The 24,710-nt window shown below is 42.2% G+C and overlaps 1 protein-coding gene across 1 annotated transcript; it reads left to right on the top strand.

Moving 5' to 3' along the window:
* Nucleotides 1-3,998: 3,998 nt before the first annotated feature.
* On the top strand, nucleotides 3,999-23,041 carry ISOC1 (isochorismatase domain containing 1). The gene is made up of 5 exons (XM_068666782.1): nucleotides 3,999-4,398; nucleotides 17,286-17,405; nucleotides 17,565-17,768; nucleotides 18,155-18,271; nucleotides 21,541-23,041. The coding sequence occupies exons 1-5, from the start codon at nucleotides 4,102-4,104 to the stop codon at nucleotides 21,685-21,687; spliced, it is 885 nt and encodes a 294-aa protein (XP_068522883.1). The 5' UTR covers nucleotides 3,999-4,101; the 3' UTR covers nucleotides 21,688-23,041.
* Nucleotides 23,042-24,710: the final 1,669 nt, after the last annotated feature.

The raw sequence follows: 24,710 nt of genomic DNA, 5'->3' as shown, positions 1-24,710 counted from the left end.
GCTGTAACAACATAATCTGTGACATGCCCTCATGCAGACTAAAATGATTAATTTGGATTTGTGAAAAAAAAATAAATAAATCTTAAATATCACAGGGGAACTGAGTAACACCAAAATAATAGAAAATCAATGAAACTGTGCAGAAAGGCAGTTTATTTATGCATGCCAGTTTATAAAGTATAGTAGTATGCCTGTTCCCTTTTCCTTGACTTCCTTCCTATTGTATCTGCTGTGTCAATTTCAAGTAGCTGCTATGTCAAAGAAAATTTTAATTGTAGGAAATTTTCAGCTCTCTTTGATTTTAAAACCACCTGCTCACTTTGGTGTTTAAAAGCACAAAAGTGCTATCTGCATGACACACCATTCACATTTTTCTCAGTGATAGAGGGCATCATAAGAGCAGTAAACAATTTTCTCTAGGACTTATTCTGTTACATGATTTTGCTGTAGTTTGCAACAGAATGTTTTGGGGACCGTACAATTTTAGTAGATTCACTTTGACATTTGTCCGTTCTACACAAAATGACTGTAAAATAGGTTTTCAGGCAGAGTGAAATAAACAAATAAAATAAATCAAGCAGAAAATATATTTTTGAAACTTTGGATTGTGAAACAGATAGACCCACATCTAACAGTCAGAACTCTGTATTGCTTTTTTCTTATAAAAATGTAGATATATAGCTTTTTTTTACTTACTAAGAAGCTTACATTTTAATACTCTGAACTCTAACCTTCAATCTGAAATCCAGTGCATGGCTGTATTTTGAAAGTGGACTGCCACGAGCTGCTATTTTTCTCACCCACCCTTGCTCTTGATGGAAGTTCTCTTTAACTGCTGAAAATGGGACATACAAAAAAAAGGCTTTCCAGAGACTTCAAATCAGATGACCTTGTATAGTTCTGCTGGAGGAAAAGGAGATCCCATGTGGTGGGCAGAGCCTTGCATCTGAGCAGAATACCGATGGCATTGTTAGTAGGAAGATTTGATACAAATATTTCAGAATTAGACTAAGAAAATTTGGCCTTCAATTAAAATCTTTAACGCTTCGTTTTCAATTTCTTCACAATTTTTTCATAGCATGTAGACACAACCCAAGATGTGTATTTTCTGTGATTATACCCCTTCTTATGACTTTGCATATGCTGAACTTCTAAGAGTAAGGTTGGCAGTGTCTTAAAAAATGGGGTACATAGATCAGTATAAGTGACTTTCTAGTTGAATATATTTTTCTCTTAAATGTGTACAAGGATTTATCACACATTACTTGCAATGTGAAGTGTCAGAAGGGCATTTTACAAATTCTCTTAACACTTCTGTTGTTCAACCTGAGTAAAAGTTACATGGTTGCTTTGGTCATGTTTGGTCAGTTACATGGTCAAAACAAGGTTGGCCACTGGACATTTTCCATATGTAGTCCATTTTAGTCTTATTTTCTTTCTGTGCTGGATTTTCCAGGTGGGGTAGAATATCCAGCATCATGAATCCATATTCATGATGGTGCCATACTTCTGCAACTTATAGGCAACCCGATTTGCCAGTGCCAGAGGAAATGTGTGATTAAAAGACATAGGAAAAGTCAGTAAAACCAGGTGATCATACTTGGAAAGCATACCTTCCTGAGTTGCACTGTCTTGGGGTGATCCTTTGAAACCTGAAGATGAACACAGCCTGAGAGGAAAAGTCCACAGTTTGAGATCAGCCTCCGTCAGAAGTGTCTTCTTCTGTGGGTCAGTGTGGTCCAAGCATAGAAGACTACTAAAAAGTAGCATGGTCTTTTCAGAAGAAAAACTGCATTAATGGAAAGACTGATGGTGGCACTGCTGGGGGAAGAGAGGATTTGAAATGTAAAAAGATCCAGGGCAATCCAGTAAGACATGAGAAGAGTTAAGAGGCAGATAAAGGCCAAGGTTTGGTGTCCTCTGGTAGAGACATGTGGGTCGTGTTGTGAGAAAGGCAGCTGCCAGCTTTTACCTCCATGTGTGCAGGGATCTGGCTGTTGTGCCCCTTTGCCTATAAAACCTTGGACAGTCCCTGCTGGCTCTGGGCCCAGATGCCTGCTTGCTTCTGGGCCCGGGAGAGGGGAGTGACCAACAGCAGCTGCAGAGGAGTCTCTCCCCATGCAGTTTCTAGATGAATCTGAGTACTGTTTCCTTGCCATTGCACAATCCTAGCCTTGATAACAAGAAGTTTTTTGCTATTTAAATAAGCTCAAATCTTGCCAACATACCGAGATATCGGTTATGTATTCTGCATAAAAACTGAGTAATTTCTATTCAAATATATTCATTGTAGACTGTAATTGTAGAAAGGTAAGAACTTGCTATGGCATATTTTCTTAATACAGATAGCCTCGTGTTGCTATAATGGAAAAAAGAAACAGATTTAAGACATCATTAATCAACAAAACCACTACCCGTGTGATGTTGCAAAAATATATTGAATTTTAGAAATGTACTCAATTAAAACAAAGTACAAATTAAAAACTAGAAACCAATTTAAGTCACATAAAACAAATAAGATTCCATGAGTTTTCAATTTGTCACCTTTTCATTTAGAAAACTGGAACTTATTCAAGCCAGCTGGGCCATAAAGGACTGGGACATAAAATTGTTTACCTTCTATGGCTCCACTGTAATAGCATTAAGCGACTGGTTGTATTCATAAATTAAATCAGCAGAATGGTACGCATGGACAAATAATTAAAATAAGTCATGAACTCAGGCTACTGGATATTTTTATGGCCAGCAGACTAGGTGTAACATAATTAGCCATATGTACAGACTAGCTATAGTACAGACTTCATCGAAGGCTCCAATGTATGTATTTCTGGAGGTGAAAACTGCTCTTTTTTCAGCTAAATATTATCACACACAGAACTGTATCAGATGTTTAAACAGAACCCAGATGGACTGGATCTCTTATGTTTTCACCATTTAAAAATATTTTTTATCAAAGGGATGGATCCAGTTAGACTGAATGCTCTTTGACCAACACTATCTGCTTTGGCAAGAAGATTGAAACTGTGTATAAATCCTCTGATTTTACTGACAGTAAAAGACGGTATCAATGCATATGTTAGATTTGCAAATGAATTCTCTTAAATTTTTACTTTGTACAATTTATGCCTAGAAAAAATACCGTTTGCATGTTTTTCCTGTAACGTGCAAAAGCCATTGCACGTTTGCTTTTTGGATGGAGTGTAAAATATTCTCTTCAAGCTGCTCCAGTGCATAGTCAGCTTATCAGTGTGTAAACGTGTAATTCTGAAAGGTTCCTTATGCTTGCAGTTTTTAAATCAATTCATATAAGTGATGTATTTTGTAAAAAACAAACAAACAAACAAACAAAAAACTTCAAGCTTCAGATTGCCAGGCAGACTGGCATTAACCGTGATGGTGGTGCGACTACATTGGGCAATGCATAAGAACATTCATGTGGTATTAACTGAGAGCATTTTCTTTCCACGAGCTGCTTGGAGCCTGTTCCCCAAGCACACTGAGGAGGAACAGAAGACCTGGCAGTTACAGGGAAGATGTGGGCAACATTTCTAGTGGCTGATCAGTTCCTGATGAGAACGAGAACGGAGAGAAGGTTAATTAATCTGGGACTTTATTGTAGAGAAGCTGCAGATGACAAAAACGTGCGGCTGCACTGCATCCTCCTCACACCTCCGTGGATCTGGGGAGCCCAGCATGGAGCAGGCGGGACGCTCCGCAGCCACCTGCCTGCCAGCACCACGCCGTGCCGCACCCCGCCACCGCTTACCACGGGTGGCCGAGGGCAGCCCGAGGGAGCCGACCCGTCCCCGGCCCGCAGCAACAGGTCCCTGCCCACTGCGAGGCGGAGAAGGGCGGCCCCACAGGGCGGCCCCACAGAGCCGCCCCACAGCCCCTTCCCGCCCAGCCCCGGCGCCCCGGCGGCATGCCCTGCCTCGAGGGCCGGGCCGGGCCCCACGGCGGGGAGGAGGAGCCGCAGCCGGGATTGGGGGCCGCCGGCGCCGCCCGCCTGGCCGAGGGGAGGAGGCGGCAGCAGCAGCAGCAGGAGGAGGAGGAAGAGGAGGAGGAGCGGGCCGCAGCGAGCTGGCTCGGCTGCCCCTGAAGATGGCGGCGGCGGAGGCAGCCGCTCCTCCGGGCGGGGGCTGCCCGGCGGCGGGCGGCGGCTCCGTGCCCGTCCTCTTCTGCTTCTCCGTCTTCGCGCGGCCCTCCACCGTGCCGCACGGCGCCGGCTACGAGCTGCTGATCCAGAAGTTCCTCAGCCTCTACGGGGACCAGATCGACATGCACCGCAAGTTCGTGGTGCAGCTCTTCGCCGAGGAGTGGAGCCAGTACATAGACCTGCCCAAGGGCTTCCTGGTCAGCGAGCGCTGCAAGGTGCGCCTGGTGCCGCTGCAGATCCAGGTGAGACCCGCCACAGGTGTGGGACCGGGACCGGGACCGGGACTGGGGCCGGGGGGGGCGGCCGCGACGGCGCCGGAGGGGACGCGGAGGAGCGGCGGGGAGCTGCGGGAGCGCTGCCGGGGGCACGGCACGGCACAGCCCGGCACAGCCGTCCGAGTGCCCCAGCCCTCGGTGCCCGGGGAGCACGGCGCCGGGGACAGCCCCGAGGGAGCGGCCCGTCCCCGCGGCGTTTCCGCGTGGAAACTTTAATTTCGCTCGGCTGGGGAGGCGTCTGAGCGCCAGCCACGTGTGTGCGGCGAGTGAGAACTTGTTTCACCCGTCGGGAGGGAAGCGGAGCGGTGGCTGGGGTAATAAACGCTTCTCCTTTAAAAGAGGCAGCTGGAGTTAGCCGGCTTTGGGTAGCGATAATGTTATTAGGTGGAAACTCAGAGGTTGCTCTTTCCAGAGCTTGGTTTCGCAGCTCTAGGATTTCTGTATCCATTCTTGCCTAAAGAGCTCTTTACAATTTACAGGTTCATAACTCACTAGTTTCGTGGCCATAAACCAGGAGACCAGACTGCCAGACAGATACAGTACGTGTGTTTCATACTAAGATGTCCTTATGCATACTGGAGATTCGTGCCAGTCATGCTGTAGTAGTTGCACTCGAAGCAAAATTGCTTTTTTTTTCTTTTTCCAATGTTAAAGAATTCAACCTTTTTAAAATGGTTTTTATTCAGGGCGTTCTTCTTAATTTGTAACTAAGAAGTATTAGTTTGGTGAGCTAAAATTACAAGCAAGTTGAAAAAACGATGTCATAAACACTGAAGCATTGCTAGTCTTTGCTTTGTTTCCAGAAACGGTCTAATTCACAGTGTTTGTAAACTCTGCTTAATCATAGTGTCTTGAACTCGTAAACTCTCAAGGTGGCCTGTTTGCTTAGCCTGTATATCAAGGATGCCTTTGAAGTCCTTTTCCTTTCCTTAACCCTGTGTATGGAAATAAAAATAAGGACTTAACTCATTGAAAAACTTGTTTGGTCATTCATTATTCATTTTACCATTTGTCACTCATCAGATTTAGCTTAAAGCCTTCCTTCTTTCTGTGTTGGAGACAGAATGGATGGGAGTCCAGCCATAGAAACTGCAAAGGACAGTCTCCCCAACTTGCAAAGAGTCGGTACGAGTGATGTTAAGTCAAGTAAGGATTTCAAAAACACCTTGTGTAATCTGAGGCTATGACAGCAGCAATGCAGGTCAGAATTCTGTTTCTTCTGTGTGCAGGTCTCTGCAGAGACCCTTTCGCAGATGGCTGTCTGTACTGAAACTATAAATGCAACACAAGCATTTGTAGCAGCACACGCACCATGGTGTAAAAGGTCAGTATTGGGACGTGGAAGAATACATCATTCCCGGAGTGCATACAACAACGCAGCTTTAACTTGACTGCAAGGATTCAGGATGAGCCACAGTGTAAATACAATGTCTAACTGATTACCTGCTTTCACTGGTACTGTTACAATTCTGACAATACCAACTGTTGATATGAAAAGGATAGTACTTTAATATTATTTTAGTTACCTCTGTGATGTGCTTCAGCAGCTGAGAATGAGATGGAGACATCAGTGATGTCAGTCTGCTCTCCTTAAGCCACCGGCAGGTGCTCACAGATCACTTGTTTTGGGAACACTTGGTCTGATGCAGACACAGCTGTGCTTTTTAAGACCTTAGATTCTGCAGGATGCACGAGATTTAGAGATGGGAAGATTATACTTTCTTTCCCTGTGTTGATTCATACAGTGCCAGTATTGTTTGCCTTCATTTTTATGGTGTTTTTTGGCAGCTATATGTGTAACACAGATTCGGCAACTCTGCAATTAGCATAGTCAATAAAAATACCATTTTGAACATGTCTTTCAAAGGAGATACCCTTTACTCAATGATATTAGTTGACTTGCTTTTTCAGAAAGACATTTGCTTTAAAATTGAGACTCATAGATAGTAGAATCCATATTTCTAGATATTAATTTTAGTATTTTTGTGGGGGTGTTTCATAATTAAGTGCACACGTGTATTTTATAATGTTTTTTTAACCCGTGTTGTAGTTGTGTCCCCATTTGTAACGATTCCTCTTCTGTGCAGACCTGTTGTGAAAAGACATGTTTCGTTGCAGTATCTCAAGAAATACCAGCACTGAGTGATATTTGACTGGACTATTTCAATTTCCTGTCTCTGCAGTTGAGGAAGGTAGTAATCTTGCTGAGGAATCACCATATGCTCCCCTCTGAAACCCACTCCACACAGTTCAGTATAAGACTTGATCTGTACAGGGATGTTTTTACTGTATGTTTCTTCTCCAGTTATATTTGTGCCTTTTTACTGTGCTCTTATAGCTACATTTGTTCTCTTTAGCTGTACTGCCACAAAACTCTCACTTGAACTTCTAATTTCCGTCTGGTGTTGTGGAGAGGTTATAATAGAGCCAGCTGTTCAGCTTGGCTACTGGTCTTGAAACTTCTCAGCCATAGACTTGCAACAAAAAGGAACTTCTCTGACCCCTGTGAGGAGGGTATTTGCTTACACCTTGAGGGACTAACAGAAGGGAAATGGTTACTTTTAATGGAATTTACATGTTTTAAAACATTTAGCAGAATAATAGTTATAGTCTAGGAAAGGTGCAGGACTGCATTAACCTTTTCTAACTGTAAATACATCTGAATAGTACTGCTAGAACTATTGTTTTTGCTGTAAATGTAGCCTTTGGAGAGAGAAGAGGAGCAGTAAGGAAAAACACTGCAAATATCAGAAGAGAAAACAGCTATGCTTATTATAGCTATGTAATAGAGGAGTTCACTGTTGCTGTCATAACTTCAAGGTGACTTCTCATTGGTAATACTTGTTCTACATCTATAAACTTGTAACCTTAAGATTCTGTAGGTAAGAGGGTAAGATTATTATTGAAATAAGAGCGTAAAGGGCCTCTGCTTTAAGCTCTTTTCGAAAGACATGTTGACATCTCATGCATATCGTTTCTTGTGTGGAAAAGCTTGGAGAATGATGCTTAATTGTTGCTGAGATGCAAACTAAATAAAAATAAAACAATTTATACACAAATGTATTTATATGTATTGAGTACATCTGTCTAGCATTCGGATGCTTTGGAAATAGAAGGAATCCTAACGCAGGAGCCTGAGTATTTCTGAAGACCAGGAAAATCCTGGCCAAACTACAGATTACAATATGTGAGTTAGGTGAGAGGAATTATTTTTACTTTAAACTTTTAATGGTGCAGTTTTAAATTCTGTTACTACTGCAATTAAGAAACAGTATTTCAAGATGGAAGAAAGGAACACTTGGAAACGAGGAGCTAAAAAAAAAAAAAGAAAGGTTTCTTCTAATTGAGACACTTTTGTTTATGTATCATTAATCCACAGCAGGCATTTTGATCACTTCAGGTTGTTATCAAGAATTTCATATTGTCTTAATTATATGAACATGATATGCTTATCTTGATAAATCTTTACTTTTAAGTATTGAATTGCATGTAAAAGGATGCACTTCAGCTTAGCATGAAATAAATGTAATCATAAACTGAGATACTTACAACTAATTTTTCCATTGGACTGTATGCAGATGAATTTCTTCAGTTTGTTTTCTCTTTGAAAGATAAACAACAATCTTACAGATTTCCTTTTAAAAACAAAGGATCAGAAAATATGATACTCAACTTCTTTTCATTGTCTTTCTATGAAGTTTTTGAAATACCATATCTGCAAGGTCCTCTCTTCTGCCCTACTAGCGCATAACCTTGGCAAGACATCTATAAGTGATGTCACATGGGACACTCTCTGCTTCAGTTCTCATCCACTACAAATACTGGGGGAAAATTGCATTTTTTGTGTAATGGTTCCCTGAAGTTTGATAGGGAAAGTACAGATAAAGGGCTAGTATACATGAATATTTTTGTCAATTTGATTCTGTAATTACAGTCCTTCATCACAGTCACACTTTGTATGATTAATAATGATCAGCAGAGATGAAATAGATGTGAAAAAACACCTGTCCTTTCTCACCTGGGCCTTTTCTAGAGTAGGATTTAAAGCTGTGTGTAACTCCCGGCAACATACCTTTAAATCCTGGTCTGGATAAGGTCCTAGAGATGACTTCTCTAGCTGGGTAAAAGAACTGCATCAGGTTACGTTGCCATCTGACATACCTATTCTTGTTTTGCTGTGGATAACTTCCAGCTGGAAGGAAGAAAGCCCTGATAACTTAACTAGGAGGACTAAAACAAAACAAATGCAAAAGTTTGCATACAGTTTAGGGGAACTTCAGCTGATACAAATAAAATAAATAAAAACGCTGTTTAATGGTATTGTAGCCGAGCAGATTTCTGCTTGGGGTGGATTTTGACAGAGAATGTGTGGCTGCAGTGGAGTACCATTTTTGGTTTGTCCAACCTGCCTTTCTACTTCTTGATGCTCTTTGTTTTTTCAAATGTCCTCTTCTGAGGAAAACAAGCAAGTATGGGTTTTGATCTCACCATCAACTTCTTCCTATTTCTTGTCCTGCCACATGTTGCATAGTTTGTTGCAGATTGCAAGTTAATAGAAAATAGAAATCAGTAGAAAATAAATAGGAGAATGAATTTAAGAATTGTGTTAGATTTTGTAAGAGTTGTTATATAGCAAATATATACTGTCAACACAACTTTGTTTTAATGTTTCTGATATTAAACTGAAGTACAGAAATTAAATCATATTAAACCAACGTGATAATAAAGAAAAGCAAAAGGCTTTTGCTTCTGCTACATGTAATGCTTGTCATAAACACATGGGATTTAGTGGAAGTCTGGGACAAGGACACTCTGGCTGGAAAGGCAGTCAGTTATCTTTAGTGCTTTAATGTCAAATGGGACAGAATAAAATCTGTTCTGAGTCTGCTGCTTGGAAATAGTCATGCAAATCACTACTGTAACTCTGGATAAATACTGTTCTTGCAATAGGGTCTAAGCTGTGAGGAAATGCAAACATCTGAAAGAAATAGAATGGAAATCTGCATTTTTCTGAAAAGTTGGAGAAACAAGGTGAAATACAATGCCGTTCAAACGGGAAAGAAGCAAGTAAGGTAAAAATAATTAACTATGCAAATAAAAGATGAGGGAGGGTTCAGGTAATGATTTAGAGGTTAAAATGGACCTCAGGAGTCAAAGTATCATCGATCACTCACACACACACACACACACACACACACAAAAGAGGCAAATAGAATAATGGAAAATATAAGCTGAATGGAGTCCACAAGGCCTGTGAATTGATCCATTTTATCAGAGGCTTTACTGATATTGAAAAGTCGTGTGGGCTGAGAAGTACTACTGCTACAGTAGTTGGTGGCCTCACTGTATAGACTGTAGCTGGAAAAGGCCCTCAAGGAGAGCAATGAAAATTATTACAGTAGTAGGAGGAAAGACCGAAAACGTTAGATACATTTTAGAGTATGGGCAAAAAAAAACAAAAACAAAACTAAACTGAGACCTGATCCGAGTCTTGAGATGTGGTAATAGATGTTTGTATATAACTGTACATGCGGAAGAGGAAGGTAATGCTGTTGTTTTTTCAAATCCACCATGGACAGACCTGGAAATAATGCTCTTGGGTTGCAACAGGTGCTGTGGGTGAGGAAAGAGATGAAAGGTAAAGATACAGCTTTGGAATGGATTGTGTAGGAGTTATATAAATTGTGTATCACTGTTTTTTTGTTTGTTTGTTTACACGTCAGACCAGGTAGGTCTTTGCAGAGAAAATCTTGGTGCAGTTGATCCTTCTGTAAGGATAGACTCTTAAACTTCTTTCTGACTTGTCTTTTTCTTTTATACTCATTTTTGTTCCTCTGCTGAGGAAGCTAGTGCCATCTGTTGCCCTGGCGTAGGAAGGTGTTCCATAAGGCAGCAGATTAACTCCATGTAGATCAATCAAAAATCCCATGATGATTTGCCTAGTTGAAAGTGATCCTAAAATTTTTGAAGTGGTGAATAGATTTATAGGAGAAAATAATGATCTTTGCTTGTCATATAAATGCTGAGACAAAATGACACATTTTTGGAGTAGGAGACACACTGCTGAGCATTTTCAATTCCAGTTGCTCTCCTGAGCAGTAGGGAAGCTAAATGTCGTGGCTGAATAGTCTGATGCTGGTAAGGGCCAGAGTTAGAATGGGTTACAAGAGGCGCTCACTGTGTTCAGTTGTACTTTACTACTTGCCGGCAAGTGACTTCTGTATTGTGCAAGTATGTAGAGGGACAGTGTTCAAGAACGAGACAGTTGCTCAATATTTACTTCTGTTTTCAAACATTCTTGGTCCCAGGCCTCATTTACTACATGGTGTATGATTGCAGAAGAATTTTGGAGATTTCTGGAGGCTGTTTTCCCTAACTCATGTGCAAAGCCAGCACTTGACCAAAGCAGCTATTATTTTGTCTTACTGACTGATGAAAACATCCATGATCCTACCACCTGCAGTAACCTGTTTATGTGCTGCTGTGCCCTCCTGGTGAAAAGAGATTTCCCTGATGTCTTTTGTGATGCGTTTCCATCTTCCCATGGCATCTGTGGGTCTGGTGTTAGAGCATCTGCTCTGCAGTTATTACTGAATTTGTGTTCATAACTGCTTGTGGTTATAGTGTTGCCATTTCATGGATAAGAATTAGAGGAATGACAGTTACAGACATTTGACATTTTGAGAGTAGCGGCATACTGAATCTGATAGGTGTGGGAATTTGCTGTTTACAGTACAACACACATGGACTTTTCACAGTAACTTGAACAGGTCATTTCATATATGTGAGCATAGCTACTGCTATACTTTTTTTCTTTTTTTTTTTTTGTAGCCTTGCAATTGAGATTAAAAGTGACTTACTTAAGAGACATGAGATAAATCAGTGAAAAATTTGGGACTAATATGTAAGTTTTCCTGATTCCCTGTTCTTCCAAAATAAAATATTTTACTGACATTTTTAATTTTAGTTTAGTTTAAAATACCTCAACCTCTATTTGCAGAAAATGAAGTGTAGAAAATTAATGGGTGCTTGCCAGGAGGAGTTTATTCAATTTGATTTATCAGTCTGCTGAAAAGCTTTTGAATGGAAGTAATTTCTCTTTAGATGCCTTATAACTAAGAATAGTATGTAGTTCCTTTCTTTCCCTGTAGTCTATAGCTGGAGCCTTATCTTTTGCTTCTGCAGGTAATGCAAGCAATTTCATACAAATAAAAAGCACTCCTTCAAACTGTGTGAAAATGCTATCTTTGATTTCTTGTCTTTTTTTTTTTTTTTTCTTAGCCCCCTTTCACTACACTCTGGCATCCTCAAGGGAAACTCTGGGAGATTATTTTCATCATTAATATGCATTCAGTTCAGTTTCTGGTAGTAATGCGGACAAGCTTTTCTGCTTTTGTTTTAGCCTTTGGACTTCATCAGCATTGTGCTACAAGATCTCATAGACAAAAGAAACTGACTACACAATGAAGCTGTGTGTATGTGCACTATTTATAAATAAAGTGAAGGTCTTTTAAAACCTTTATAATTAATTTAAGTATAAAGTGAAGGTCTTTTTAAATCTTTAATTCATTCTGATTTTGTGCTAGTTTTAAGAGATGGAGATACAGATATAAATTTTAGGAACGTAATTTTGTTGTTATATTTTTTTTTAACAGCACTATAAGCAGTGTGCTCCTTTGTCCCATTTCAGAGCTCAGAAGTTTCCGTGTACATCTAAAGTGACTTAGGTGTCCCACCTAATAAAATCTTGATTCCCTATTTGTGGCTATACTGTGCTGCTCAGTATCACTGCCATTCATTTTGTTTCAGAAACATAAAAAAAAAAATCAGACTTATGAAACCTTTATATTTTGGCTCAAAGTACCATGTATCTAACTTGAAAACTTGAAGTAGCGTAAGTCTTACCCTTGAAAAGTGCAGGGCCAAGACAAAAGATGCTCAAATCAAAGTAGAGAGGCTGTGCAAGAGCAGAAGGCCAGGCCCCATCCCATGTCTGCTGATCCGTCAGGGAGAAGGAGGTCCTCTGAGAGTGGAGTGCAAGGACTCCCCTTTGCTTTGAACAGGACTTACAGACCCTGTGCGTTATTGCACATGAGCATGCATGGCAATTGACTCAGGGAGGGAAAAGAGTACCCACAAGCCCAAGTGGCCAGTCTCAGTGACACTAAAAGCAGCATAAAGATGCCCTTTACAAGTCCATTAGGCCAAGACCTATGGACCTCAAATGAAGGGAAGGAAGCCCTGCAACTGCAGTTGGCCAGGCCCTGTTGTGCATCACCTGCTCAGGGCACCGTGGATTTTTAGCACAAGCAAACACGAGGTGACCTTCAGGACTTTATCTCTCTTCTTCCTTTTTTTTTTTTTTTTTTTTTTTTTGGACAGTTTTCTGCCCAGCAGAAGTCATTAAGGAAGGTTTCTTTCTGGGAGAGTGCAGACAACAGGACGTGCCTCCCTCCTCTATGTCGCCAGGCCATAGGCAGCAGGGCAGGCTGGCGGGAGGGCAGAGCCTCGAGCCCCGGGGGCAGAGGGGGCGGTGAGCTGGAGGCCAGGCCTGGGGCGATGGAGATGGGCGCACGCTGGCCCCGGGCACCCCAGGCTGGAAGCTTCTCCCTGGGAGCAGCTCTGCGGAGCTGCAGGCCTGCAGCTGGGCAGCACGCGCTGTCAGGGGGAGCACAGCAGTGGGGCCGGGCACCTGGGGAAGGAAGCGCTGAGACAAAAACCCCAGCCCTGCTGGGAAGGGGCGGCATCGCCGCGCCCCAATCCCACCAGACCGACCCCATCGGCCTTCGGGCCCCACAGCCCTGGGAGGAAGCGGTGGGCACAGCAGTAGGAAGAGGGGCAGATGGCAGCAGGGGTGGGGACAGCAGTGCCAACCGTGTTGTTAGCAATACAGAGACTTTTTCGATAGCTTTCATAGTTTTATTTCTTTTGTCCAATAGCTTCAGACTGCTGTGAGCCTTCTGGTCCCCCCCGAATGCCGGCATGTGCCCCAGTTGCTGGCCCAGCCCCAGCTAGGCCAGCTCCTGGGGCACTGTCCTAGTGTCGTCGGCAGGGTGGCCTCTTTGCAGGTGGGGCAGAGTCCTGGGAAGTGGGGGCCTTCCTCTTCGCAGCTCGCCATGGTCCCCTGCGTGGCTGGTTCCTGCCCTGGCCGGCAGTGGAGGGACCGGCCTCAGCCTCCTGTGGTTCCTGCTGGGGCACTTCCTGATCACCAGGGTTGGGAACTGGGATGGATGGGGGGTGGCTGGGCCCCTCCCGGAGGGCAGCAGTTGAGGGTCCAGGGAGCTCTTCTGTGTTGGTTCCCTCGGAGTGCTCTGCTCCAGGAGCTGGTGTCCCCGCTGAGGTGGCAGCGTGGCTGGGGACTGCTGCAGGGCTGCCCTCTGGTCTTCCGGCAGCACGGGAGGCCCCCCGACCCAGCAGATTTTGGGCTTCCCCGCTGCAGCGCTGCACAGCAGTGGCAATGAGTCGCTGCACGAAGCCAGCCGTGTGTCTTCCCAGGGACGTCCGTAGCAGCACCATCAGAGCTGCCTCATTCAGGCCGAAGAAGCGCAGTCTAGAGATGACGTGGTTTTGCGCTGCAGAGGCTGCCCTTCTGTCATGCCGAAAGAGCTGCCTCAGCTCCTGGCGCAGCCACGGCATCAGGGGCTGGAGCATAGCTGGATGCCGTCGGAAGAGGGATGCCCAGATATGGGGTTGGAGGCTGCCCACAGGATCCCTTTGCACTGGTCCAGCTGCCTGTGGCCGGAAGACATGGTGTGCAGGTGCTGTCCCTGGCTGCTGGGCGCTGGCTGATGTCCCTGCAGGTGGTGCAATGACAAGCTCCTCAAAGCTGTTGTCTGCCCTCACTGAATGTAGAATGGAGCTCACCCTGCGCTTGCAGAGGGGGCACTGGGGCGTGGTCTCAGCCCACCGCTGGATGCAGACAAAGCAGAAGCGGTGGAGGCATGGCACCACGTAGCTGGCATTGACCCAGCTGTCCAGACAGATGGGACAGCGGGTGTCCAGCTCCGTGGCCATGCTCTCCACCTGCTGAGGTGAGCCGGGGAGAACTGACGATGACGAGCCGCTCCCTCTCACCGGCGCTGCAGCAGCAGGAGTCACGCTGCAAAAGGCAGACAAGAGGCCATGGGCATGGGCTGAGCCGGGGGTGGCTTGAAGAGTTGTGCAGCTCCCTCAAAGAGGAAACCCTTCCAGCTGCCCAGGGAAAGATGTTTCCATAGCACTCACCTCTGCTGCTGCGAGCACTCCTCCTGGATTTCCCGATGGCCCAAACGAGGCAGGGCCACGGAAGGATCTCTGATGGCTCTGGGAAGGGCACTGAGAGCTACTGCAGCAACTCCCAGGGCACGACACCAGCACCAAGGCCAACCTCGCTCCTCACTCCAGACCTCACGTAACCGCTCAGCCGGAGTGCGGGCACTAGCCGGCGCGGTGGGACTCTGCGCCCGCATATGAGCAGCCAGGGCCACGCTGTCACAATGCGTCGCTCACGGCTCTCACAGTGCATCGCTCAGAGCCATCACAATGGGCCGTCCTGCCCCGCAGCGCTCGCTCTGGCAGAGCTCTGGCCCCAGCACATGCGTCTGTGCCTAGCACAATGCCATTACCACTCTGTCCCACAAACTGTTTGTCTTCTCGGCATCGGTGTCATGCACCAGTCACTGCAACCTTGGCCAGGTCTTTCCAGAGCACCATCAGCTCACCCTGGCCACAGCAGACATCTCCAAGTCCATTCAGCAAGTGTATTTGTTCAATAATACATCGCACCTGCCTTTGAGGCAGCATGACAGTCCCACAAGCTCTCCCCACCCTCCAGCTCTGTTTGCCAGTTATCTGAGTTCATAGAACCATAGAATTGTAGAATGGCTTGGGTTGTAACGGACCTTAAAGAACTCAGATTCACAGAGTTGTAGGGAATGGAAAGCACCTCAAGAGATCATCAAGTCCAACCCCCCTTCCAAAGCAGATCCCCTAGAGCAGGTTGCCCAGATAGACATCCAGATGGACCTTGAATATCTCCAGAGAAAGAGACTCCACAACCTCCCTGTGCAGCCTGTTCCAGTGCTCTCGCACCCTCACCATGAAGAAGTTCTTTTGCATGTTGGTGCAGTACTTTCTGTGCTCAATTTTTTGACCATTGCCCCTTGTCCTATCCCAACAAACAACTGAAAAGAGTTTGGCCAAATCCCACTGTCTCCCACACTTAAGGTATTTGTAAACATTGATAAGATCCCCTCCCAGTTTTCTCAAGGCTGAACAGACCCATGTCTCTCAGTCTTTCCTCATAGGGAAGATGCTCCAGGTCCTGTATCATCTTTGTTGCCCTCCGCTGGACTCTTTCCAGAAAATCCCTGTCTTTCTTGTACTGGGGACAACAGTACCCCAGATGAGGCCTGGACCAGGGCAGAGTAGAAGGGGAGGATCATCTCCCTTGACCTGCTGGTCACGATTCTTTTTATGCACACCAGGATCCCATTGGCCCTCTTGGCCACCAGGGCACGCTGCTGGCTCATGGTCAACCTGTCATCCACCAGGACCCCCAGATCCTTCTCCACAGAGCTTCTCTCCAGCAGGTCATGCCCCAGTCTGTACTGATACGTGCAGTTGTTCCTTCCCAGGTGCAGGATTCTACACGTGCTCATGTTAAACCTCGTTTGGTTACTTTCCACCCATCTCTCCAGCCTGTCCAGGTCTCGCTGAATGGCAGCACAGCCTTCTGGCTTGTTGGCAGCTCCTCCCAGCTTTGTATCATTGGCATACTTGCTGAGGGCAGACAGTGTTCCCTAATGAAGGTTGTCGATGAAGATGTTGAACAAGACCGGACCCAGCACCAACCCCTGGGGAACACTACTAATCACAGGTCTCCAGCCGGACTCTGCGCTGCCAATCCCTAGCCTCTGAGCAAAGCCAGTCAGCCAGTTCTCAATCCACCTTACTGTCCACTCCTCTATCCCACACTTTCTCAGCTTTGCTACCAGGATGTCATAGGAGACAGTATGAAAAGCCTTGCTAAAGATCATCTAGTTTCAACCCCCCTGCCGTAGGCAGGGATGCCACCTACTAGATCATGTTTGCCAGGGCCCTGTCCAGCCTGGCTTTGAATACCATGCAGAGATGGGGCATCCTAAACCTTTCCGGGTTGCCATGGTTTTCCGATTAGGTTGCAGAGCCTTGCACCTGCTGCTGAGGGACAGGCCCCATAGCCCTTAGCAGAGGAAAGAGTTCTGTAGGGCAGTCCCCATGGTCCTCAAGTGAAGCAAAGGAAGCCCTCAAAGACCAGGGACAAAGGCCCATGGGGTTTGTATTGTAAGGATAGAGGGCTAGGTGCCGTGGTACCTAAGACAGACAAAGGAAGCCCTGCGAAGCCATAGTGCCAGGAATCCTGGGGCTTGAGAGATGGGAAAGTCCCCTGCAGGACCGGAGGCCCAGGCAGCATGGGACTGCTCTGGGAAAGATGCCCTGTATGAGCAGAAGACTAAATGCCATAATACTTCAATGAGGGGAACGAGGTTCAGCAAGGCCAGTCAGCCGGTCTCAACAGTGAGCAAATCAACACAGGGAGGCTGACAGGAGCACACGGCCAGATCCCATGGCTCCCTGCTCATAGCAATGGGATTTTGCAAGGCCATAATGCTCCGGTTACAGCAAAGAAGCATTACATGAGAAATAGGGAAGGCCTCATGGTGCTTCCAGGCCCTTTGGTGCTCCAAGCTCCCACAGTGTTCCAAGGTCCCTTGATGCTCAAATGCCCTGTACTCTTGCAGGTGCCATGATGGAAGTTTTCCAGACTCTTTGTTGTTCCACTGCTGTTTGGGAAAGGTCCTCACTGACATTAAAAATACGATTTTGTTTTTCAGATGACTACTTTGGGCAACCTGACACCTTCAAGCACTGTGTTTTTTTGTTGTGATATGCAGGAGAGATTCCGGCCTGCCATCAAATACTTTGGTGATATCATCAGTGTAGGTCAACGTCTGGTATGTTCATTCATTGCTTTTTCCATTTTGATCACAAACGTAAATTATTATATATAGCTAGCTTACTGATTATTCGGTTTCAGATAATAACAGTATCTTTGCTATTACTATTCTCTAATAATTTATTTTTGTACACTTTCCTCCGCATTCCTCTTACAGCTCCAAGGTGCACGGCTCTTAGGAATTCCAGTCATTGTAACTGAACAGTATCCCAAAGGTCTTGGCAGCACTGTACAAGAAATTGATTTAACAGGAGCAAAACTCGTGCTTCCTAAAACAAAATTTTCAATGGTATTGCCAGAAGTTGAAGCAGCATTAGCAGATATTCCTGGAGTCCGCAGTGTTGTCCTGTTTGGAGTAGAAGTATGTGCCTTGCCATTCTTGCAGTTTTATTGATATTATCTATTGGCCCACAAATTATCATTGCTTTCTGTAATTAAAAAAGGTCAGTTTATATTTCTTAGAACTTAAAGTTCAGATATCTTCTACAGATTAAATTATTTGCATGCTCTTTTTCTTTGATACTTTCTCATAAAATTTGAAATTAGATATTTTTAAGCTACAGTCTCTTGTCTCAAACTTAGTTGGCATTTTAAAATCCACATTGAGTTCCCTATTATTGTAACGCTTAGAAAAGTACATGTTTGAACCCTGATTAATTATGTACTTTAACTTTGCATTGTGGTACTCATGTTTTGCAGTAATGATTTATTACATTTTTTTGTGGGCCTTCATTTTCTCCCCTGTAGACTCATGTCTGCATCCAGCAAACAGCACTGGAATTAATTGGCAGAGGTCTGGAAGTTCATATTGTAGCTGATGCCACCTCATCAAGAAGTATGATGGACAGAATGTTTGCTCTTGAGGTAATGTTTCCTAATTAAGGTTTTCTACCCCTTGGGTCTGTATGCTAATTTCTGCATTTGCTAACAAGGACAGTAACCAGTGGACAAATGCAGACTTAAGGAGAGGAGAATGCTGTGATTCTCACAATAGCTTCCACAGTACAGAAGAAATAGCTTTTTATTTTTCCTCCCTAAGTCATGATTTAATATGTAGAACACAGTTCAGGACATTAGGATTAAAAAAGTAATTGGTTTTTGCAGGCTAAGTTACCCTTACTAACCATTAGCATTTTCTGATATTTTGTTAAGGAGTATTATGTCTACAGCAGAGTAAAAGTACTACAGAGCTTTTGTTTTCATTTTTCCAAACAGTATTTATTCTGATGTTGAAATTCCCTGAAATGAAATGTGATACAGCAAGTCGAAAAGTCATTCTTGTCTGTCCCTCCCTCTGGTCTTCCTCATCAGAGCAAATTAAAGCTTAATCTCAAGACTCTGTGATTATAGTAGACTTTGTTTTTCTTTTTTTTTTTTTTTTCTTTCTTTTTTTTTTTTAAAGAGCTTAGTCAGACATTTATGTTAACATTTAGTACCTTAACATTTATGTCAAGAAAGTGGAGATAAATATAACACAAAAATTTCAAAGCAGGTACAACTATGTGGTAGCAAGTTCATGCAAATGATACTTCTATGCTGTACTCTAACTTGCCTACAGGCATCATTGTTGCGAGTCAAAAACTGATATATGCATTAAGCATTGCAATTTTTGCCCTGGGCCCTTATAGTTATTTGGAAATTGAAGCTAGTAATAACTGTAGCATTTTATACTTTTTTCACGGATGTGAAGAAGTTTTAATTTCTCCTTTTTCATGAATGGGAGAATTAGGGGCTAAAGACAAATCACTAGCCTATAGCAGCTGATGAAATCCATGACTTGTATGAAGTGGAAGCTTGATGTCTGTAAAGTACTGCATTGTGACATGCACAGTGTGAGATCTACTGAAATCATGGACTTCGTAAGTCAGTGTGGTGTTGTAGTAGTGGCCATAGACAAAATAAACAAAACCCAAACTGTAACCTATTTGCCTTATTTTGTATGTCTTTGTACATTTGATTATCACTTAAACTGTGTCTGCAAGCATAGAAATTAGTTCAGTGCAACAGAGGTTGAGGTAACGAACAGCTAGCTTTGTTTTTCTTGCTGTGGTGAGCCATCAAGCTGCATAGTGATAACTCCTCCTCCTTCTCTATGGCTGCCCCTGCCAACTCTGTCTTCTTTTTGTGCCATAGAACCTCTGTTAAAAATGACAGTGAGGGCTGTGGGCTAGAAAAGGCATGAACTGGGCACATCAGGGTATGGGAGACCAGGAGAAACAGTCACATGGTGGGAGTGTCAATGATCCTGATTAACCATGGCAATGTGTTTCTTAAGAAAGTTGGTAAAATACCAAAGCACTGGATAATTCTGCCTTAGTCTCAACATACCGCTGACAGTTCCTGGTCACAGTCTTTTAGTTGGTGAGCCTTACTTTGTCTTACATGAGAACTTGCTCTATACCTGATTGGCCGAGGTAAGGTTCATTGATCCAAGTTTATTGGATCCTTCTTCCTTTCTGTGAAGATGAGGGTAACATTTGCCTTTTCCCTGAAGAGAGCCCTCTTCTGTTCACAGTGACCTTTCACAGACGGTAAAGAATGATCTTGCCATGATTCCAATTAAATTCCTCAGCAGCCTCAAATAAATCCTGTTTGGTCTCACATATCCCTTTACTTTTTCACATTTCCCCTCCCGTATCACATATGTTTTGATGGTGCTGGTGAAGAATATATGAATATTTGAACAGATGTTGTGTGCTTAAGAATGTGAGCAGGCAAAACCTTGCAATCAAGAAGTTCAAATTTTCCATTACTAAAATAATCCAGCCCAGCTGGTAAAGGTTGTGGCTGTTCTTGATCTCTGCCCTATCTGCAGAAGAGGCCTTGTGTCACTTTTAATCTTAGATTGAGCCAGCTGAATCTGTTCCTGCTGAATTTTACTCTTCTTCATCTATTCTAATGGCTTCGTGTGATGTAGACACAGTGCATGCTTGTTTCTTTCCTTTGTCTGCAGGGCAATCTTCTAAGAAAACATTTCCTTTCCTTGAGGAAATATATGTACACTTTACTGGTCCCCTAAATTAATAATTTTTCCTTATCAAGTGTTGTGTAATTGAAGAACTAAACAGCAGTGGCCTTTGTGTGCCCTAGAAAGTCTGGAGCATCTCTTTCCTTTAGTAATTACAGTAGAAACCAGGCTGAAAAAGTACTTATTTGCGTATTTCCCACCTCTTTCCTTCCCTTGGTAAATTCAGAACCTTGTAGATGCACTAGATTTGGTGGATCATACAGCTAGGCAGAGGATGATGGAAGGAAAGATAGATTCATTAAGAGTTTTACTGCCAAAACATCTGTTCAATTGCTGTGAAGCTTGGGGGTAGGGGGGTGGGGTGGGTAGAAGTAGCCCATACTTAAGGATAATTCTGCTGTATAGATAGGCAGCAACCGCAGTTTTAAGAAGTGTAAAAACTGCAGTATGTCACATGGTTTGGACTACTCAAAGAATTGCTTTGTTTAGTAGCACACTTAAAACATCTAGCAGACCTCTCTCAGTTTTGCTTTTTATACAGCTATTCTTTCAGAGCTAGCCTGGGGGTTACTTAGGCTATAATGAGAAGTCAGTTAAAAGCAACCACTGTTTTACTAGTGTGATATATACATTCTGTAGAAGAGCTTCTCTCTCTGTCTCCTGGGGTTTTTAGTATGACTGTGCAGTGTAGTCTAAAGATTAAAATGCAAGACATAACAAGCCCTGAAAAAGAAAGTGTTACAATTATGTTTCTTGCTTAACACCTTTTGCTCCAATTTAGCTATATTCTTTTTTCCTAAGGCCTTTCAAATCTGCATGAAAATTAAGAAAGCTATCCTCATCAGTATATAGGGGAAAAGGGGTGTTAATAGAAGAGGGCATGGGTCTTCTTTTTAATTAATCTGACTTGGAGAAAAAAATCTAGTCCAACTATAAAGCCTTATTTGTAACCCAAGGCAGCTTTTTTCCTATATAAAGTCTAACAAGTCACTTTCCATCATAGTTTTAGAAATGGCACTGTTAAGAAGTTCTGTAATTGAATTGGCAATACCTTACTAATAGGAGCTGTTTTTAAAAAACACCATCCATCTTTTTTACAAAGTGTATGCTCATTCACACTTTAAAACATCTCACATTTGTCTCTTTCTGCTCTTCTCTATTTCAGCGTCTTGCTCGTACTGGAATTATAGTTACTACTAGTGAAGCTATTTTGCTGCAGCTGGTAGCTGATAAAGAACATCCAAAATTCAAAGAAATCCAAAATCTCATTAAGGCAAGTGCCCCTGAGTCAGGGCTCCTCTCCAAAGTTTAAAGAGGATGTGGAGGAAGCAAATGTCATTGTCATCTTTAAATATTATGGAAAGCTGTAAGTGCACATGTCAACCTTTTTTCACACTAAGTTTGGCAGCAGTGTAAAATTAAAAATTGACATCCTTGTGCTTGCCTTAGCAAAAATTGTCTGGTTATATTTCTGGGTGCCAGTATGTTCTGTTTAGTCACAGCTGTCAGAGGCTTTGGGTACCATAGGACCCTTTTGTTGTCAGATTTCAATATTTATTGAAAACAAATAAGCAAACACAAATCAACAGAGGTGCCTGCTAGTCTATCCTATACACTGATTGTAACAGCTAAAAAAAGTGCATATTTATGTGAAACTTCTTGATCGTGCACTTTGTAGAAACATTCTGTGATATTCTGTTTTACTTTTGTATTAATAGAAGATAAATACATGCTGGATAAATGTGATGCAATATGCTTTAATGTTCTACCTAAATCAAATATTTTAATAGGACTTAAATTAAAAAGGACTAAGTTATCTGGAATACCTGTGTGCATTTGTTCTTTAGGATACAATTTAAGTGCTTTACTTAGTAGACAAGATGCATAGATCAAGCAGCTGCTGATGTTTGATTGCTTTCAATAGCTGAAGCTTGTGTCATAATTTTCAATTATTCTGAAACTGACTGCCCAAACCTGTACTTCATTTAAGTAGATACATACAGAAAATTGTCATTTAATGAGATCTTTATAAACAACTGGTTTAAATCATTCAGAACTAACAGATTACCAAAACTTTAAATAATTTGGCAATGTTAAGAATTTAAAGAACAAAAACTTTTCAGCTCTGACTGCTGATTCTACTACTGTATTTAGAGGGTTTTTTTTTTGTTTGTTTGTTTGTTTTACCCCATTTTGGTTACATTTCGTAATTCCATTGGATTTACTCATTTGGCCAAGCAAGCTTTGAAACAAACCTCAGCTTCTCTAGGTTTGTGCTTATTTTTGTAGGCTGCAGTTGGGTGGAGTTTGAATGAAACCTGGCCTAAAAGCATAATTCAGAAAAATGCATCTGTAACTTATTGATATATATATTTTCTATCTTAAACCAAACTTTTAACACACAATTGTTCATAAAGGCACTTCCTTCATGTTCCAATAGTTTAAACAATGTTATATAAAGTTTACAGTGTAAGTGAGACATTTATTTTTTTAAAAGAATACTAGAAGATGTCATACTGAACATTTATCTTTTTGGTAGAAAAGTAATTACAGTACGTGTATGTTTTTAAATTGCTTATTTTCCCCACAAGATGGCTCTAAAAGAATTGTTTCAGAGTTACAACCTTTATATGTTCAAAACAAATAAAATGTTAACATTTGCTGTCTCTCTTATGCTTGTGATATTTATTGAAGAGCAAATCCTAAAAGCTTTGTTTGCCATAGACGTTATTCTATTTTGTGCAGCTGTGGAATTTCTATAGATGTCATGGGAATTTTGTGTAAAGATCAAGGATGGATAATGTCTAATAATTCATGCTTTCTGTGTCATGTTGCAGTGTTATTCAGAGCTCCAAAATTTGAGGAATGAACATTATGCTTCATGTCAGAGGCAGGGGAGGGGAGTTAAGTTGAAGAACCATTGTCCTATATCACTGACCTACTTTTTACCTTCTTTTCTGGTATATTAATGATGTCGCCTAGCAGTGTAAAGTCCACTTACATAAATCAGCATCTGTGCACAAAAATACTATAAATTTCTTATGAAATATGGTTTTATTGCTTTTTTACTATGTGTTGATCATACATAGTCAGTAATAGAAGGAATAGTGACAAAAAAAAAAAGTGTTTATTTTTAAAACAGTATTAGTTTCATCAATGCCAGATACTTCTTTTCAAGAGGTAACTATATTTGTTTCTAAAAAATGACCAGTTTTAATGCAAACATAAATTGGAGGCCAGATGTCACAAGTTCCTTTGCACACTGTCCTTTCTTTGTATTGGCTTTTACCACAGGAGGAATTAGTTTGTAACAAGATGACATTAGAAAAGAATCTTTAAAATAAATTTATACTCTCTGTGATGATTTTGCTATTACATTTTTTTTTTTTTTTTGGCGGGGGGGTATTTGCATGGTCTTCCGTGGCAAACTATATTTTTTTTTCAATGTTCTCTATTTGTGTTTTTTCCATAAACTTAAAAAAGCATCACAGGAATAGCTAGTGTTTTGACATAAAACTAAATTCTTCAATAGAATTTAAGGTGCAGAATAAATTAATTCTGTTCCATTCAGTGGTTTAATCAGCATCATGTGGATTATCAAATAAGATTTTAAGATCATTTATTTAAAATGAAGAAGAGAAAAAGTGTTGCTATATTTCTTTTTCTACACTAAGTTTGTTCAACAGAGGACATTTACTTCTTCATATTCTTACTCAACTGTATTTTTTGTTCTCTGACAAGTGCAAAATTTCATGCCATAAAACACCAAAACTGAGTTGTGTAAGAAGGCCTGTCTTTAACAGTGCTTCTGGTGTACATCATCTCTGAAGATTAACAGTGACCTTTTGCTGTGAATTCTGGAAGCAAATGGCATTTGATTTATGTTGACATGAAAACCTAGAAAATGAATGTTAAGATGATTATATTTTCTACCCTTCTCAACACAATACCTTCATGATTTCTTCTCGTTGAAGAAATAAAAGGGTGAGTTGGCTTGTTCATTGTAATAAAATTCTTAAATGAGCTGTACTGTTCACAAAATGATAGTTGTGTTACCTAGTGTAAGTACTGTTTTATCCTGGAAGGATGAACTAAGTTAATAAAAGAACCAGGAGAATTGCTTAGGGGGTACTCTGATGTGATTTTGAAGAAGTGATTCCTCGTTATCTAAGTGCCTAGCTATCCTTTATATAAGCATTCACCACTCTTACCAGTAAGCAACACACGTTACCCGCTGTAGCTGGCTTCACCATAATTTCTCTTTCCCTGGGGAAGCAGAAATATAATCCTCAATGGAGATGACTGTTTTATTTTCCTCGTTAAGTGGTCTGCATC

This window comes from Anas acuta, chromosome Z (assembly GCF_963932015.1).
Source record: "Anas acuta chromosome Z, bAnaAcu1.1, whole genome shotgun sequence".
Lineage (NCBI taxonomy): Eukaryota > Metazoa > Chordata > Aves > Anseriformes > Anatidae > Anas > Anas acuta.
Note: the sequence above shows the minus strand (reverse complement) of the source record. Positions and strands in the feature narration are given on the sequence as shown.

Excerpts from the sequence above, each read along its gene's own strand:
- ISOC1 (XM_068666782.1), top strand. The coding sequence starts at position 4,102 with ATGGCGGCGGCGGAGGCAGCCGCTCCTCCGGGCGGGGGCTGCCCGGCG. Across the intron at positions 4,399-17,285 it reads TGGTGCCGCTGCAGATCCAG|ATGACTACTTTGGGCAACCT; the intron begins GTGAGACCCGCC and ends TTTGTTTTTCAG. Across the intron at positions 18,272-21,540 it reads ACAGAATGTTTGCTCTTGAG|CGTCTTGCTCGTACTGGAAT; the intron begins GTAATGTTTCCT and ends TCTCTATTTCAG.